This window comes from Artemia franciscana, unplaced genomic scaffold, assembly GCF_032884065.1.
Source record: "Artemia franciscana unplaced genomic scaffold, ASM3288406v1 PGA_scaffold_151, whole genome shotgun sequence".
In the NCBI taxonomy this organism is placed as follows: Eukaryota; Metazoa; Arthropoda; class Branchiopoda; order Anostraca; family Artemiidae; genus Artemia; species Artemia franciscana.
In genome coordinates, this window is record NW_027062633.1 from 279,526 (window position 1) to 294,968 (window position 15,443).

The 15,443-nt window shown below is 34.0% G+C and overlaps 1 protein-coding gene across 1 annotated transcript in view; it reads right to left on the reverse strand.

Annotated features, from left to right (window-relative positions):
* Positions 1 to 13,827: 13,827 nt before the first annotated feature.
* LOC136041331 (thioredoxin-related transmembrane protein 1-like) overlaps positions 13,828 to 15,443 on the reverse strand; it is a 30,330-nt gene continuing 28,714 nt past the window's right edge. Inside the window, exon 6 of the mRNA XM_065725961.1 lies at positions 13,828 to 14,545. Coding sequence (XP_065582033.1) covers positions 14,387 to 14,545 — 159 coding nt within the window. The 3' untranslated portion in view covers positions 13,828 to 14,386. The remainder of the gene's footprint in view (positions 14,546 to 15,443) is intronic.

The window sequence follows — 15,443 nt, forward strand, 5'->3', positions numbered from 1 at the left end:
GGGGTTGAGGGGATTGCAAAAGAATTTTTTTGGGGGGGGATACAAAAAACTTTAAAGATACATCAAATATGCTTCATATTTTACTTTTTGTTACGTTTTTACGAGTCGGACAAACATTTCGGGGGGGGGGTGCTCAAACTCCCTAGTCCCCTGGATACGGCCGTGTCTGTGTTCAATTACTTCACCATATCCTGCTCTGTGTGTCCGTGTTGTTCGGCTGATTCTCCCTCTGCGGAGAGCTTAGCAAACAGTTTTAGGCAGCTATCCCAAAAGTGTTAAGAATGGTAGATACCGCCTTTAAGTGTGACACTAAGAAAATGTTTTAACAGAACGCAAACCTTAAACTTCAAAGTTCAGAAATAAGCGCATTAGGAAAAGATAAACTATATATACCTTTCTATTAAAGACTATCGACCAGGAAAGAGAGTTGCAAACCGAGGCGAGTTCGAAAGTGTTTAATTGAATCGCATGATAGTTGCTATGAAGGAAATGTCGTTATTTCTACTAGTAAGGCAGGCATAAGGTAGAACAGACGACACTTTTAAACAATAAAACAAAATGTATAAATGTTAAGAATGAAAAAAAATATTATTTGAAAATTCTAATTCTTATTTTTTAGAAAGTTAGTTCTTTTATTGTTTCATATCTTCAAAAGGAGAGGATTTATTTGTCTAAATTTGCTTTAAATATTGAGATCTTGAGTTCGTCACTTTTATCAAATCCACCATAGTGCCCTGGTATTAAAAAATAGTACTTAACTGCTAAAAACTACTGTTTCTATAATAAGAGGGGTGAGGTCAACCCCTAAGCATCAGCGCTATACTCTTTTAACGACGGGAGTCTATGGATGTTAAATCCCGCTAGACATTTATATTAAATACATCACATAAAAATTTACTCCAACATATGCTTCTCCCTTAATAGTTATTTTGCAATCTATAAATCCCACCAAAGGCTTCATGGCCTGTAGGAGGGGGATTATGAAGCAATTCTCATAACATTAAACTATTAAACATTTAAACACTTAACAGGTAAAGCATTTGCTTCGTAAAAACGGAGAAATAAGTCAAACAAAAATAAAATAAACGTAAGGAAACAGAGTTCATTAATTAAACATTAACAAGCTGTAATTAATCACAACGTGTATAAATATAATATTAACAATAGAAAAAAAAAATAGGATAACACTATATACGTCAAGAAAAGATGAATCATATGGAAATCATTTTTTTTTACAAGTCTTTTAAAGGTGTCAGACAAGTGGCATTCTCGATCCGAATGGGGGAAGGTGTTCCACATCAAATGACACGCAAAACGCAACGATAGGATTAAAATCTGACCTTATTGTTGGTGTATGCGGAAATTGGATATTTAGAGACCTACGGAGCGGATAATTTGATCGATCACACACAAAAGAAGACGTAAATATAAGGGACCTAGGAATATCACCATGGAGCTCACGAAAAGTGAAAAACGCACAGGAAAGAATATGAAGTTTTTCAATACCAAGTAACGGTTTAGTTGCCGAACGATTTGCATGCTGGATGAGATTTATAGCTTTATTGTAAGAGTTCGAAGTAAGTAGTAAGTAAATAAGACTGCACTAGACCCTTAAGGTCCAAACCGGCGGTGCTGATCTCCTTTTCATGGCCCTTCAGCCAGGAAGTGCAAAGGGGGGGGCAAAGCCAGCCATCCTATGCTAAAAATGTTCGATAGCGGTTTGAAAAAAGAAGCCTTTGGAAATATGAATTTCAGATAGTTAAGGACATGCCTGATATGTACGAGAAAAAAATTAAAATTAAATTTAGAAAGATTTAGAACAAGAGAGATAGTATCAGGTCAAGTTTAGGGACAAATACGTGACCACCCAGCAGTATCGCTTCTCAAACTGGTAGAATATAAAGTTAGCTTTTCAATAATCCTAAGCTGATCGCCTATACTTTAGAATTCTAGCTGGATAGTATCTTGACAACGTTCATACCAAAATTGCTGCTTTGTAGCACAAATTGATAGCCTCTAGCACTTTACTTTGGTTGGATCGGTTTTACTTAAATAATTATTTTCTTGAGCTTTTACATTCAAATATTTGGAGTTTTCTTAGTCCTGACATTTGGTGTAGAGAAATAAGGACTATGTACGCAGAACATTACCCTTCAGTTCTAGATATTTAAATTATGATCGTAAACAACTTACATATTAATATCTAGGAGCTCTTTTTAACAACAAAAAACTCTTGGGAAAATGCACAGAAAAATCTAAAATGCTTTCAGAAAAATCTAAAATAATGCTTTCAGAATAGTACAACAGTGACAAAACGGAAGTTTCCAGGTTTTTCATGGTTTAATTGTTACTCTTCAACAAAAACGCACTTTGAGATCCATAAACACAAAGGATTCTTCACTAACATACAATACGGCTCCTACTTCGCTCTTCGACCTAACCACTCGTCTCTTCAATAAATCAAATCAAATAACCCTAATATTAGGATTCCTTCCTTTCTCTACAGACATCAAATAAATAAAAAATCTAGAACTTCACCCAATTTGAATTATCTTTAATTTGTCCTTCTTTTATCTCAGTATTTCTCTGAAAAGCCTTTGAAAGATCCAAGGGAGCTTCCACGTCTTGTGGATACAATCAAACATCAAATAGAACAAGGTCAAAAGAAACGCGACTATAATGTTTGGGATATACCGCGTTATACCCAGTGGTATAACGTTTTATTTTATTAATATGTTTCCTTCTGTTAATATGTTCTACACAGACTATTACCGAACTTCATTTCTATGCTTCCAAACGCAGGTTAATTAAAGTATACGCTATTAAATAGTGTGAATAAAATCAAAGACAGTTTTCTCTATAACTTAAACTTAAATCTCTATGAGCCTTAATGAAGCTAAATTGAGTGTCATTGTAGAAAAATAGATTTAATTTTTGAATTTAAGGCACCTAAAGGTTTGTATGTAGATGTTTATTATCAGTAACATAGAATTTTGGTAACCCGTATTAAACTGTTCGTGGTAACGAACTGTAAGGAAGGAATAACTCGTCGGACAGTAGCCGAAATTCTAAAAAAAAAATAGAATTCGGTGAACAATTGATGTATCTAAAGAACTGACTTCTTAAGCTTATTAATTTAAAAACTTTTCCACAACACATGTTTTTCAAAGAAAAGTAAAGAGCTCTATTAAGCCAAAAATGAGTGGAAGCAAAGCCAAATAAACTTCGAAGCGTATTTCTACCACAATTCACTATCGATAAATAAATCAAACTAAAAGCGAACAGAAATTACAATAAATAGCCGAGTCACACTCAAAACGAGCAAAAATTAACATTAGTACGGCTAATAACCTCTATGCCTTTTCAAGACCAGAACATAATTTGCACTTTTTGAAAGCAAACAAAGGAATGACCGTAGATTGTCAGTTTAATTGGCATGCACTGAAATTCCTTCCTTAAAGTTTTGATAGTTTTCTATTTATGAAAGTAAAAACAGCAAAAACATTTAAAACGTGTTTCGTTTCATTTGGAACAGTAACATTAAAACTTTAAATGAGTAACATCAGTAACAAACAGAAATTTTTCCGTATATAAGGGGGGCTATCGCTTCCTCAATCCTCACTCTTTACACTAAAGTTTAATTTTTTGTTACAATTCTTTAAGAAAGACTACTTAAACACAAGGCCTGTTAAAACTGAATGAAAATTATTTCCGTTTAAAAGTGGTGTAAGAAGCAGAGATTAAGGAAGGAGTAGCCCCCCTCATATACAAAATAATTTCTGCTTATTTTAAGGTTTAATATTACTCCTAACTTTCAGCTGGAAAAGGCTTCTTTTTTTTCATTATAGAATGCTTCTGACTAGTGCCTTGGTAACATATATATTGGATATTCTAGCCAGGATTTTAAAAGTGTACTTATTAGGAAACATCACTCTAACTAATGGAAACCCGTGAGTGTTGAAATCTTTGCTTCTTTTGTTATTTTGTGTATAGATACAGATAGATACGTTTATTAACAAAACAAGTTAGCTTCTTAAAATTTAAGTAAAAAACAAGACATATATATAATCAGTAACGTGGAGAAAACTAAGACAAAAGAAAAAAGGGAAAAATAAAGGGGAAAATTCAATTTCTGAACAAAAAAAAACAGAAAAGGAAATACAAATGGATTACTCTTCTTTAATCTTTATAGAGGGAGAATCTTTTCAGCATGGGCTTTGATTTAAAATATTCAAAAAAAAAATTAATTTTTTAATATTTTGCTGTTGCAAAATTAAAGAGCTTATCTATGAATAAAAAATTCAGGTCAATATCAATTTGTATCAAAGCTAAGACATATAGCAATTGAACAATTCGATATATTGGAAAATTTCATGCCATATATTTTTTCTAAGTAATATGCAACATGTACGTAAATCAAGGTTGTGAAGCTCGTGGTATGAGTTTCTTTCGACTAAAGAAATGGAAGTTCTGCTTGTTCACGAATATTTTCAAAATTTTTTCATCCAGATAGGACGGTAAGTGAAAGTTAAGATTGACTTCGAGAAGTTGAGCCCCCTCCCCCAAGAGAGAATCCATCTTAAATGGCAATATGAACAGTGCAAATTAACGTGTCAGTGCAAAGTTGTAGTTTCAGATTAATATTTAAATTAAATAAACAAGTTTTTTAATTGAAAGTAAGGATCAATATTAAAACTCATAATGAACAAAAATTATTCCGTATATGAAGGACTGTCCCTTGCTCAATACCTTGCGTTTTACGCTAAAGTTGTAGGTATTTGTGAAAAAAGCTTCCTATTCTAATTAAAAGGCCCCTGAATTTCAGTAGCCGTTCTGAAAAAAATGGGACAAAGGTATTGAGGAGGTAAATAGAGCAAGGTATTGAGGAGAGGGCAACCCTTCATATACGGAATAATTTCTTTTTGTTTTGATTCTTTACGTTGATCCTTACTTTCGGTTAAAAAAAAGTTTTATTATCTAATTTCCGTTCGTTTTTTCAAATAATGCAGGTAAATCTAGCTACCCCTTCATGAACTATACCTCCTCCCTCACAGGAAACTCCTCCGTGAAAATTTAATCCAACGTAAAGTACAACTCCGCTGTCAAGCTCCATCCAGACAGTTCCATCGACGCGAAAAATCTATTCTCCCCGTAAAATTACTTGTGGACGATTCAGTCTGAAAAATCATACTTAGCGTACTTTCATTTGAAAAAGACTTTAGATCTAATCGTTTTCTTGATCATTCCGGGAATGCCGGGAAAGCTCCTGGATATTTCCTCCGGAACATCTGTACATGCAAAATTGAGCTGACAAAGAGAATGCAAGACAATTAATAAGGATTTCGCATTACATTTTTCAAAATCCCCCAGTGTAAGATTTTCCCTGGGAAATTCAGCCCCCTCCCTCTGGAAATTTCTCCCAATGGAAATCCACCCCAGGTACAAAATCTCTCTCCCCCCAAAAACGTCTGTATACTTCCCAATAACAAATACTATACGTAAACAATGGGAAAATTTCATAGCATACAGGCCTCTCCTCACGGACTGGAGGGGATCATTTTAACTCTAAAGATATAGTTATTTGATCCTTCAACTATAATGAACAAAAAGACAATCTCAAAATCTTAATCAGATAATCTTGAGAAATAAATGGGCGTGGGAGAGAGGCTAGTTGTCCTCCAATATTTTTTTGTCAATTAAAAAGGACAATCGACCTTTTAATTTGTGCTTTAGTGTGCCCTCTCCCAATCTTCTAGGACCAATATTTAAATATGATCATCCATGGAAAAAAAATAAATAAACACGCATACGTGATCTGTCTTATGGCAAAAATAGCAAAATTCCTTTTTGTTTTTTCTATATAGGAGCTTGAAACTTCTACAGTAGGGTTCTCATGCATGTTGAATACCATGGCAAGATTTTAAGAAAGATTCCTTGAATTTTAGGGGGTATTTCCTCCCTATTTCAAAGATCAGGTAAATTTTCCAAGATATCACGTACTATGTAGTAGGCCCATATAAGGATAGGTAGGATAAATATCCTCCCGGGGCCCAATATGCATCTGCGTGGACGGTAGCACAATCTTTAAACCCATACTTTATTCCTAGCCAAATTTGCAGGCTATCCCCTCTGGCCAATTCGAATCCTAGAGGTAATGACGACGAATATCGGAGACTGCAAATTTGCTGCTTTTTGCTACGGCAAAAAACACATTTTTTGCTACGGCAAAAAAAAGGAGCTGTTCCCTCTTCAACACCCTGCTCTTTGCGCTAAAGTTTGACTCTTTCTCTCAACTCTAATTTTTAAAACGGTAAAAACTCTAGCGTAAAGAGCAGGGCGTTGAAGAGGGAACAGCCCCTTTCATATACGGGGTAATTTCTGTTCGTTTTAAGTTTTAATGTTGCTCCTTACTTTCGGATAAAAAACTTGTTTTTTTTTATTTAATTATCCTTTAAGGATATTAACTTCTCCGACTAACTCAATAATAATACTTTCTACAGTTAAATCCTAACTGTCATAAAACTGACACAATGATAAACTTAAAATTATTCAGTTTTCTTTTACTTTCTTGTTACTTTTGAGACATTTGTCATTGCCGTTTCTATACCAACTTATGGTAAAAAATTAAATCCTATACTAAAAATCAAGAATTCAATGTTAGGAAAACTTCCAGAAAAATATCAACTTAATTTAGGTTTGACGATGTTTGTTCTAACTTGGTTAACCAAATCATGCTCATTTCCAAAATTTTCCCTTGAATACAATTTTTATTTGTTCGCTTGATTTCTTTGAAGTTACTAATTTTATCATTTTCAGCTTTTATCCTAAACTGTATTCGTATTTGAAAGTTTATCGAATGAGTTTTCAAAGTTTTAAATTCCCCTAGCTGCGGTAGAAATTCAATACTAGAAAATGAATGGACATTGAGAAGAACAAGATTAAAAATGAGTTTGTACAAGCCCTTGCTAAAAGACACAAGACAAATACTTCCAAGCTTCTAAATATGCTAGTGAAAAGGATTTGGCCATAAGAAAGAAGCTTATTCCGTTAAAAATCGTTTTAATTAAACAACTACAAGAAAATGTTAAAACAACCTTTTCTAAGCATTTTTAAAAAGATTATAAAATACCACGCCAGAATATCTGTCAGGTTTCACGATGTCCTCCTCTGAGGGCTAGCCCTTGCAGGAACTTTTTTGTCCCATTTTTAAATACTTATTGTATTTTAAAGCACCAATGGGGAGATTTATTGAAAGCAGCAATAAAAGTATATAACTCTTTACTAAGGCAGCACTACTGCGTTGCCTCTGAAATTTTCATGCCCTGTTAGTTGTTAACTACTAATATGTTTAAAAAATCCGCATCTAGGTCATTTATAAGAAATTATGTTTTATTATCTTCCAAAAGAATCTCGGACGTCACAAATCAATCCCGCCAAATTTGCGTCCAAAATGTTTGTTTTCATTAAAAACCTTTTGAAACTGTCTTATATCCCAATTGCTTCAAACAGAATACTAAAAACTCAGATTTCTCTCCCAAATTTATTTTCCTTTGGTTCCCTTTATCCAGTTTGCTTACGCTGAATGTTTCAAGCCGACCGATGACGGACAGTTTTTGACCCACTTTAGGGCATCATGACTCATTACTACTACTCCTACTACTAATAATAACTCACTGCAGCACCAAGCCGCCTGAGGCCAACACAGCTACGCACGCTCCTCCCCCAACCTAATCTATTTAAAGACCCCCTCTTTACATCCTCCCAGGAAGTTCCCATTTCCTTTAAATCTTTATTTATGACATCCTCCCAACCCAGACAAGGACGACCTGCTTTCCGTGTAGCCCCAGACGGTTGGCCAAAAAGGAAAATCTTCAGTAATCTGTCATCCTTCATCCGTAGAACGTGGCCTAGCCATCTCAACCTTTCTTTCATTATAGCCCCAGAAAGCGGGATTGAACCACACTTTTCGTACAACCTACTGTTTGAAATACGGTCAGTCAGCCGGGTTCCCAGAACAATCCGTAGGCAATTTCTCTGGAAAACATCTAGTAAATTTTCATCTGCTTTTCGGAGTGCCCATGCTTCAGAGCCATATTTGACCACTGTCATCACTGTAGCTTCCAATATTCTAATCTTGGTTTGTAGACTTATCTTTCTATTCTTCCAAACTTGTTTTAACTGTGAAAAAACACCCTGGGCCTTAGCTATTCTACTTTTAACATCTTCACTGCTTCCACCATCTTTACTAATAATACTACCAAGGTAACTGAAGCTCCCAACCTGATCAATCTTTTCGTTACCTAATGTCACCTGTTCATCTTCACTTATTCCTAGCCTTAGTTACTTAGTCTTCTCAACATTAATTTTCAAGCCTATTTTAGCACCCTGAACTCGTAAAACCTCTAAAAATTCGTTCATTTTGCTCACACTTTCATCTAATATGCTTAAATCATCAGCATAATCTAAGTCCAGGAGCGTTCTTCCTCCCCATTTGATTCCATGGTCTCCAATTGCCTTTCCTGTGCTCCTTAAGACGAAGTCCATCAAAATGATCCATATAAAGGGGGATAGAACACAACCCTGCTTAACTCCTGATTTAATACAGAACCAGTTGCTAACCTCATTTCCTACCTTAACGGCACCAGTATTATTCTCGTACATAGCGCAAATCACTTTAATGTATTTTTCACAAACAACTTAATTTTATTCCAAGATATCGCTTCCTATTAGCCTGATTTATCCAGCCTGCATGCATCGTAAGCTATAAACTTACCGAAGATTAAAAAAAAATCAGCCTGCTTTGGGCATCAAATGTAAAGCCAAACGGAAAGAAAACATTTGTTTTTGCATATCCTGCGTCACGCATTGATACAACCAATTTTTTGCAAAATCTTTTTGTCTTTATTCACAAGACCAATCGGATCTCCCTTTGCCCAATCTAAATACCTTATAAGTCTTAAGCGAGTCCGAGAAAACGGATTTTGTGGCCTGGTTTCCGGCATAACAAATTGATGTAACCATTTTTTTGGTTACAATAAAAATATAAAGCCAATTTGAGCTGAAACAAATTTAGAATCAGTTAAACCTCACGAATCAATTCAACCCAGAATTAGTTTGTATTCTTTCCATCAAACAATTTCTGATGCCATACTGTCTAAGGAAGCCAAACGAAAAAAAAAGATGGTAAAGAAGAGTAAACAAGAATAATAACAGTAAGTAAAAAATAAAATAAAAATATGCAAATATTTTGGCCGAGACCTCCCCTCAACTGTCTCCAGTGCAGAATAAAATAATAAAATACAGATAAAAGTCCAAAAAACAATATAAAAGGACAATATATTTGGATAGTTTTTTTCTATTCTTCACTGACTGTTATTATCCTCGTTTTGTCTTCTTTGTGATTTTTCTTCAGTTATTTCTGTACTGGTGTACACATGGATTGGGAACTTTTAAGCCAATTAGAGACATGAAATTTCCAGGCCTATTTTAGGGCATCAAGAAACTTTAATATTTTGGCCTGGGAGGATTCAGTAACTGATTCTGGTTTGAGCAGACTGAAAATAGTCCATGCTGATTGATCATAAGAAAGAAGTCTTTTGGCCAATTTCCAAGTAACCAAAACTTTTCAACTTTTTTTGGTGCTTTGGGATTCTCTTGACAAACGGTCTTATGGATATTACTTTCGAAAAAAGCACGCTACCGCCGTGCATGGTACGTGCCACTAGTATACACTTTTTTCACAGCGGAAAACACCCTCAAGGAACTGGCTTGACTTTATCAATCGTTCCCCGTCTCACGCGTTCATATTTTTAAGTTCTTCCCATCTTGCCAGGTTTCTTGTGTTTTTCTTTACTTTCTTTTGTACATCTACAGGCTTGACGATATCTTGCCCAAAATGTAAGTTTTCTCTTTTTTCCCAAATTTTAAATTTTCACTAAATTTGTTCACTGGCGAAAGTGAGAAGGTCCCTGCCGCCATTTATGTGTGGCTTTTGCTTTCTATTTTCGGAATTATTACTGTACTCATAATGTATTAGATACTGGCGCCGTTAATTATTCTGGAATATACACAGGAATATTCTGGCGCAGTTAAAGATATAGTTTAGCGGTTAGCCTACGAAATCCATTCTTTAAATGTACCACAATATTCTTTGAGTGTAATAGGCTACGCTATGAATGATTAAAATCCAACCAAAAATTAAAGGTCATAGTTTCATCTCTTTACGAAAGTTCAGCTAAGAATGACAAAAAGATTGTCATTGCATGCAATATATCTCGTTAGAAAGGTTGATTTCTTTATTTTACAGATATTCTGCTTGCAAATTCAGAAGCATATTTCATTGATATGGTCATAATTTTAAATTGCATATTATGTTTTATTAGAAACATAAATAATTCTTTATTGAAACGCTTGTTTTTTTAAAGCTGACATGGTGTGGTACATTAATGAGCACTCTGACACCATACAGTATGTCCTTTGAAAAAGGGGAAATACCTAGTGATTTTAGGAGAGCTTTAATTGAACCCCTCAAGAAGAAAGGTGATTAGTGAGTGTGGTAATATATTGAAGCAATAGCTTGATTTTTGTAAGAAGTGAATTATTTATTATTATTTAAGAATTAAAGACACTTCTTGACTACTATGGTCCCTGCGTCGGCCCTGCAGGGCATTCCTGCAGCGTGATTCGATCTCTTGGTCCCGTATTACCAAGCTAAGGTCAAATCCACTGCGCCACCACAGGACAAAGAAGTGAATTACTTAGTATGATGATACATTTTAGATTTAGAGATGGTGTAGGTAAAGTTTTAAAGGAAGAACATTGTGGTTTTATTAAGAGAAGAAAAGTCTGAATTTTCATCCACAAAGCAAGGCCGTCAGAAGGTATTCCACTTGGATACAGTAGGATCAAGCCAACCGCTCATATAACTTACCTCAGTGTTTTCATTACCTCCTCAGTATGATTTCAATATAATTATGTGTGTCATTAACCTAGAATTATTCATTCAAATCAGTTTTCTAATTGAAAATAAATGGTAGCAATTGAGGTATCTTTTACAACACTATACTTGAACAAGCGCACAAGAGACTGACTATTAAATTTGTAGAAGCAAAGCTGCTTGATGTGCCATACTGGATTTTTCGCTAATGAACGAACTTCTCTAGACAAGTCTAATGTTGTCAAGAGAATATAATATATTTGTCTTCTCTGGTGATAAGTGAAATGTGAAGGATATTCACTTTCACCAGCGTGTAGGAGAGTCGCAAAGTATTTTGTTCGGTTAGAGTTCTTTAGTTTTTTTGTAATACTGATCTGAATAATAAGCTGTCTTCTAGTTTTACTTTCGGCTTCTTTTCGAATAGTCTATGTAGAGTCTAGAGAGAGAGCTTAGAGCTGATACAGATAATTTGATAGAGTAGTTATGTATTGTTGAGAAGCTCCTACATTACGCAAGATAGATATCCTGAAGGAAGATTTTTGAAAGAAGAGTTTTGGGCTTGATAGCATGGGTGCATACCATGTCACGTACATACCACGGGACGTACAATGTACTAGTTCAAAGATAACAACTAGTTCAAAGATATTACTATAATTATAAATGTTATTGCTCTATTATTGAATACTTAGATCATTTATTTTTAATGATTTTTATAAATTAATCATTTTAAAGTATATGATTGATAATTACTAAGATTTCAAGTTTTATAAACAATTATATAGTTAATAACCTTAATAACATAAGTTTTTTGGTCACTGGAGGATAAATCAGCAAAAGATCAAAATTAAACTCTAGCCAAAAGCCTCGCAAATAGATTATTAACTTAAGAAAAACTCGTCGAGTTCCTAGCAGTTGATAAGGATTGGACCAAGATCCTCCACATCTCTGTCCAATCCTTACATATACACATACACATATGTGTATACATACAGGAATAAGCCTGGATACTTGATCTGCAACATTGACGCTTACTCTGGTGCCGTGCAGTAGGCGATTATGCGTTTTCAGGCGCACTGAAATTATTGGAAGGAATTTTGCATACTAAAGCATTTAATGTAGCTAAAAATCGTATTTAAAGTTTTTAATATTACATTTTTCACTTGAGATTGTTTTTAATTTAAAACTATCCAAATTTTTATTGCTTTAATATAATCACAATTTACAGATATTGCCACTTGATAATAGCGTTGCTCAAAAAAGAGAAAGATTTTGGCCCAAAGCTTAATAGCTAAATTCTTTTTATTTACCATAAGCTTGAAGTGCCATGGAAATCAAATTAATTTTTCTTTTTGCCCCTTGGACCTTCCTCAGATCTATTCATACTCGGAAACCACTACTTTCTGTTGTTTGTTCCAAATTAAATGGCAGTACCCTGTTTTCGTCAATGTTGCCATATTGAACCGTGAAAAACAAATAAGCAAAATTAATTAGTTACATTGGACAGTGCTTTACGTCCGTAAACATTCACACATTAACAACCTGGTGGTTCCAAAAGACGACAACACCTTCAAAGAATAGCAACGCTTTCATAAGCTGCTAAGTACCATATGTTTTTAGCTTATCTTTTCCTGATATTTCACCACATTTTTTTTATCTGGCACTTGCTACTACCAAACACTGCATAACTGCATGTAGAAATCTTTTTCATTAAAAATTGAATTCTCCATTTTTTCCTAATTCAATTAGTCCCAGTCTTTTCGCTTTGATAATATTTGGACATGTTAAATAAAATATTTGTTTGTAGTAGTTCATTTTCCTTCTGAATCAATTTTTTAAAGCAAATACAAAAAAGGTAAAAAAATTTGCTGGATTGCTGGATGTGTTAATACAAGCAAGATTGGGTTTGGATTATAATATTGACGAACTGTGTATTAACTCATGAGATTTAAGATATCACTGTCACTTTATTAGTGGCAACGTTTTGCTTGTAGGCACGGTAAACTTAATGCCCCAAAATTAAACCACAGCCAAATCGTTTTCTCTTACTTCTCGAGAATAAAAACTAACTAAATTATCATTTCTTTTTATACTAAATACAACGTATGTCCAATTTTTTTAATGTTAACGGTATTATATATTTATTACAATGTTTTGTGAAAGAGACAATGAGATGAAATAAACGATTACAAGTAAAATGGTTAATTTAGAAGCTGTGTTCAAAACTAGCAGGGAGAGAGAGGGGATGTGAAACACGTAAGAGGTATCTCTTATGACGGCTTTAATATTGATGGATATTAATAAAACTATCAAAAGTTCTGTTATCCTTTTTATTTATGTCTACATTTAAAATAATTTCGATTCACATTTAACTTAATTAGATTACCCAAGATTTGATTGCAGAGGAATTCCAACTTTTTTTTTTTAGAGAGTCTAATGTTTTTTTATTTTTAAGAAATTTTAAAGATATACTAAATTTTAAGTGATCCAAAATTAGGAAAAAATTTATGGTCAGGCTGAGCAATTTCAACCGGTAGTTTCCAAATGTCAACAAATTTTTAGCGGGACAGGGGAAAAAATACTTAATTACACGGATGGAGTCGATAAGTTATAGGTTCAAATTGTGAACTGGTATGGATGTGAGGTATTTAATTACGAAGAACTGCAATGCATAACAGCCGTTTATTAAAATTTATTACGTTTATTAAAGTTTATCAAACTTTACTAAAATAACCAATTACCAATTACTTACCAAACGTTAACTAAAATAACCAATTACTTCTTCTTTATAAAAGTACTTATAAAAAAAGGAAAGAAAGACAATAAGTATTTGGAATCCACAAGAGCAAATTATACCCCACCGTCAACATAAAAATCACTCATAAAAAAGAAAAAACATTTCAACCTTTAATATAAACACATAGTAAAAGTATAACAACTTAGATATAAGACAGAAGTTTAGCACCGAACCAAATACTCTCAATAATACATACTTCTGGTAAAATTGTCCTTCTTATGTACAACTCTACTTTCGTAAATGTAATTGAACTGGCCATTGGAATGCAGATAATTAAGAATAATATTACTTTTCTAGCAGCAAGAAAAAAAGACTCACTTTTGAAAAAAAAGAGTGGTGCGCCATATTCCCACACAGTTTTGGGCCTGTATTTTTAATGGTCTTATAAATAGGTATGTCGCAAAACTGCTTAAAAGTGGCGTAAAACTACTTTCAAAATTCAGTTGTTTTCAATAAAAGTTATATCCCATTTTAGAATGTATCCTTTTCCAGTAGCCCTGTTCAATTCTTTGTAAATAGAATGCCAACACCAAAGTTATTGAATAAACAATAAGGCAGCTCCAAAGAGAAATAGATCATTTCCACTCAAAAAATATCAGATCAAGACAATTAAAAAAAGAAGAAAATGTTCTACATTGATCACGTTCACAGGAGCTTTAATCTTTCCGGGACTTCCGTTTTCTAAGACTTCGAGGACTACCCGTCTCTTCTACACCTGAATCAGGCTCCGAGTCTCGCTTCGCAGTCTCCTCGGCTTCTTTCTTTTCTGCGGCTTCGTCAATTAAATCTTCAGCCACGACATCATCCTTGTCCTCCTGTAACATAGATAGCTCTTTACTTGGTTTAATATTGCAGGGATGACTCAGTCGTCAAATTATTTAATAGACAAACATCCAATAAAAGAAGATACATCACCAGTTTTGATTCCAACTGACCGTTAATCTGCTAGAATGTTCAGAATCGTCCACTTCCTTAATGTCTGAATATAGAAAATGTATTTTTGAGTTGTTTTCAATTACGGAATAACTGTAAGCACAATTTAATTTCACACTTTTATTTAAATTCGGCATTCCAATCTTTTGGGGGTTGACCTACGAACATACAAGGCTAAAGTGGCTGTCACCCTACGCACGAAATTTTATATGCTAAGTGGTTAAATTGCGCAACGTTAAGTATGACCTTTAACACTTAAACAGATCCTTTCACACTGGGCTGACGCATAAATCCACAAATCCATAATAATCACCATCTAAAAGCATCACAATCATCATAAGCGAACTATTCAAAAATTGAAAATGTGGAATCAGGATGGAGAATCAAGCTCTGATCAAGTGTGATACGCTTTCTAGGAAAAGTTTATTAATTAATATTTCTACTCGCCCAAAAGAATCTGTTGTGTTGCTGGTACGTTAGACTTTTCCATAACACAACATACATTTACGTGAAGTAAAATTCTAAATAGAACTCAAACCTACTTAGCACTGCTTACGTTATAGAACAAATTTGTTTCATAAGATGACGTAAATTAACATAACATTTTAAATTATGAACTGTGGAAGTTGTACGGCGTACTATAAAAGAAAATTAAGTAACTTCGCAACTTGTGACTCCCAAGTAATGTGATAACGCTTGAATGACAAGTAATGGAATTTTGTAGCCAAAAATATGCCAGGAACAAGACTTGAACCCTCTAATTCTAGGTAGACACTATGC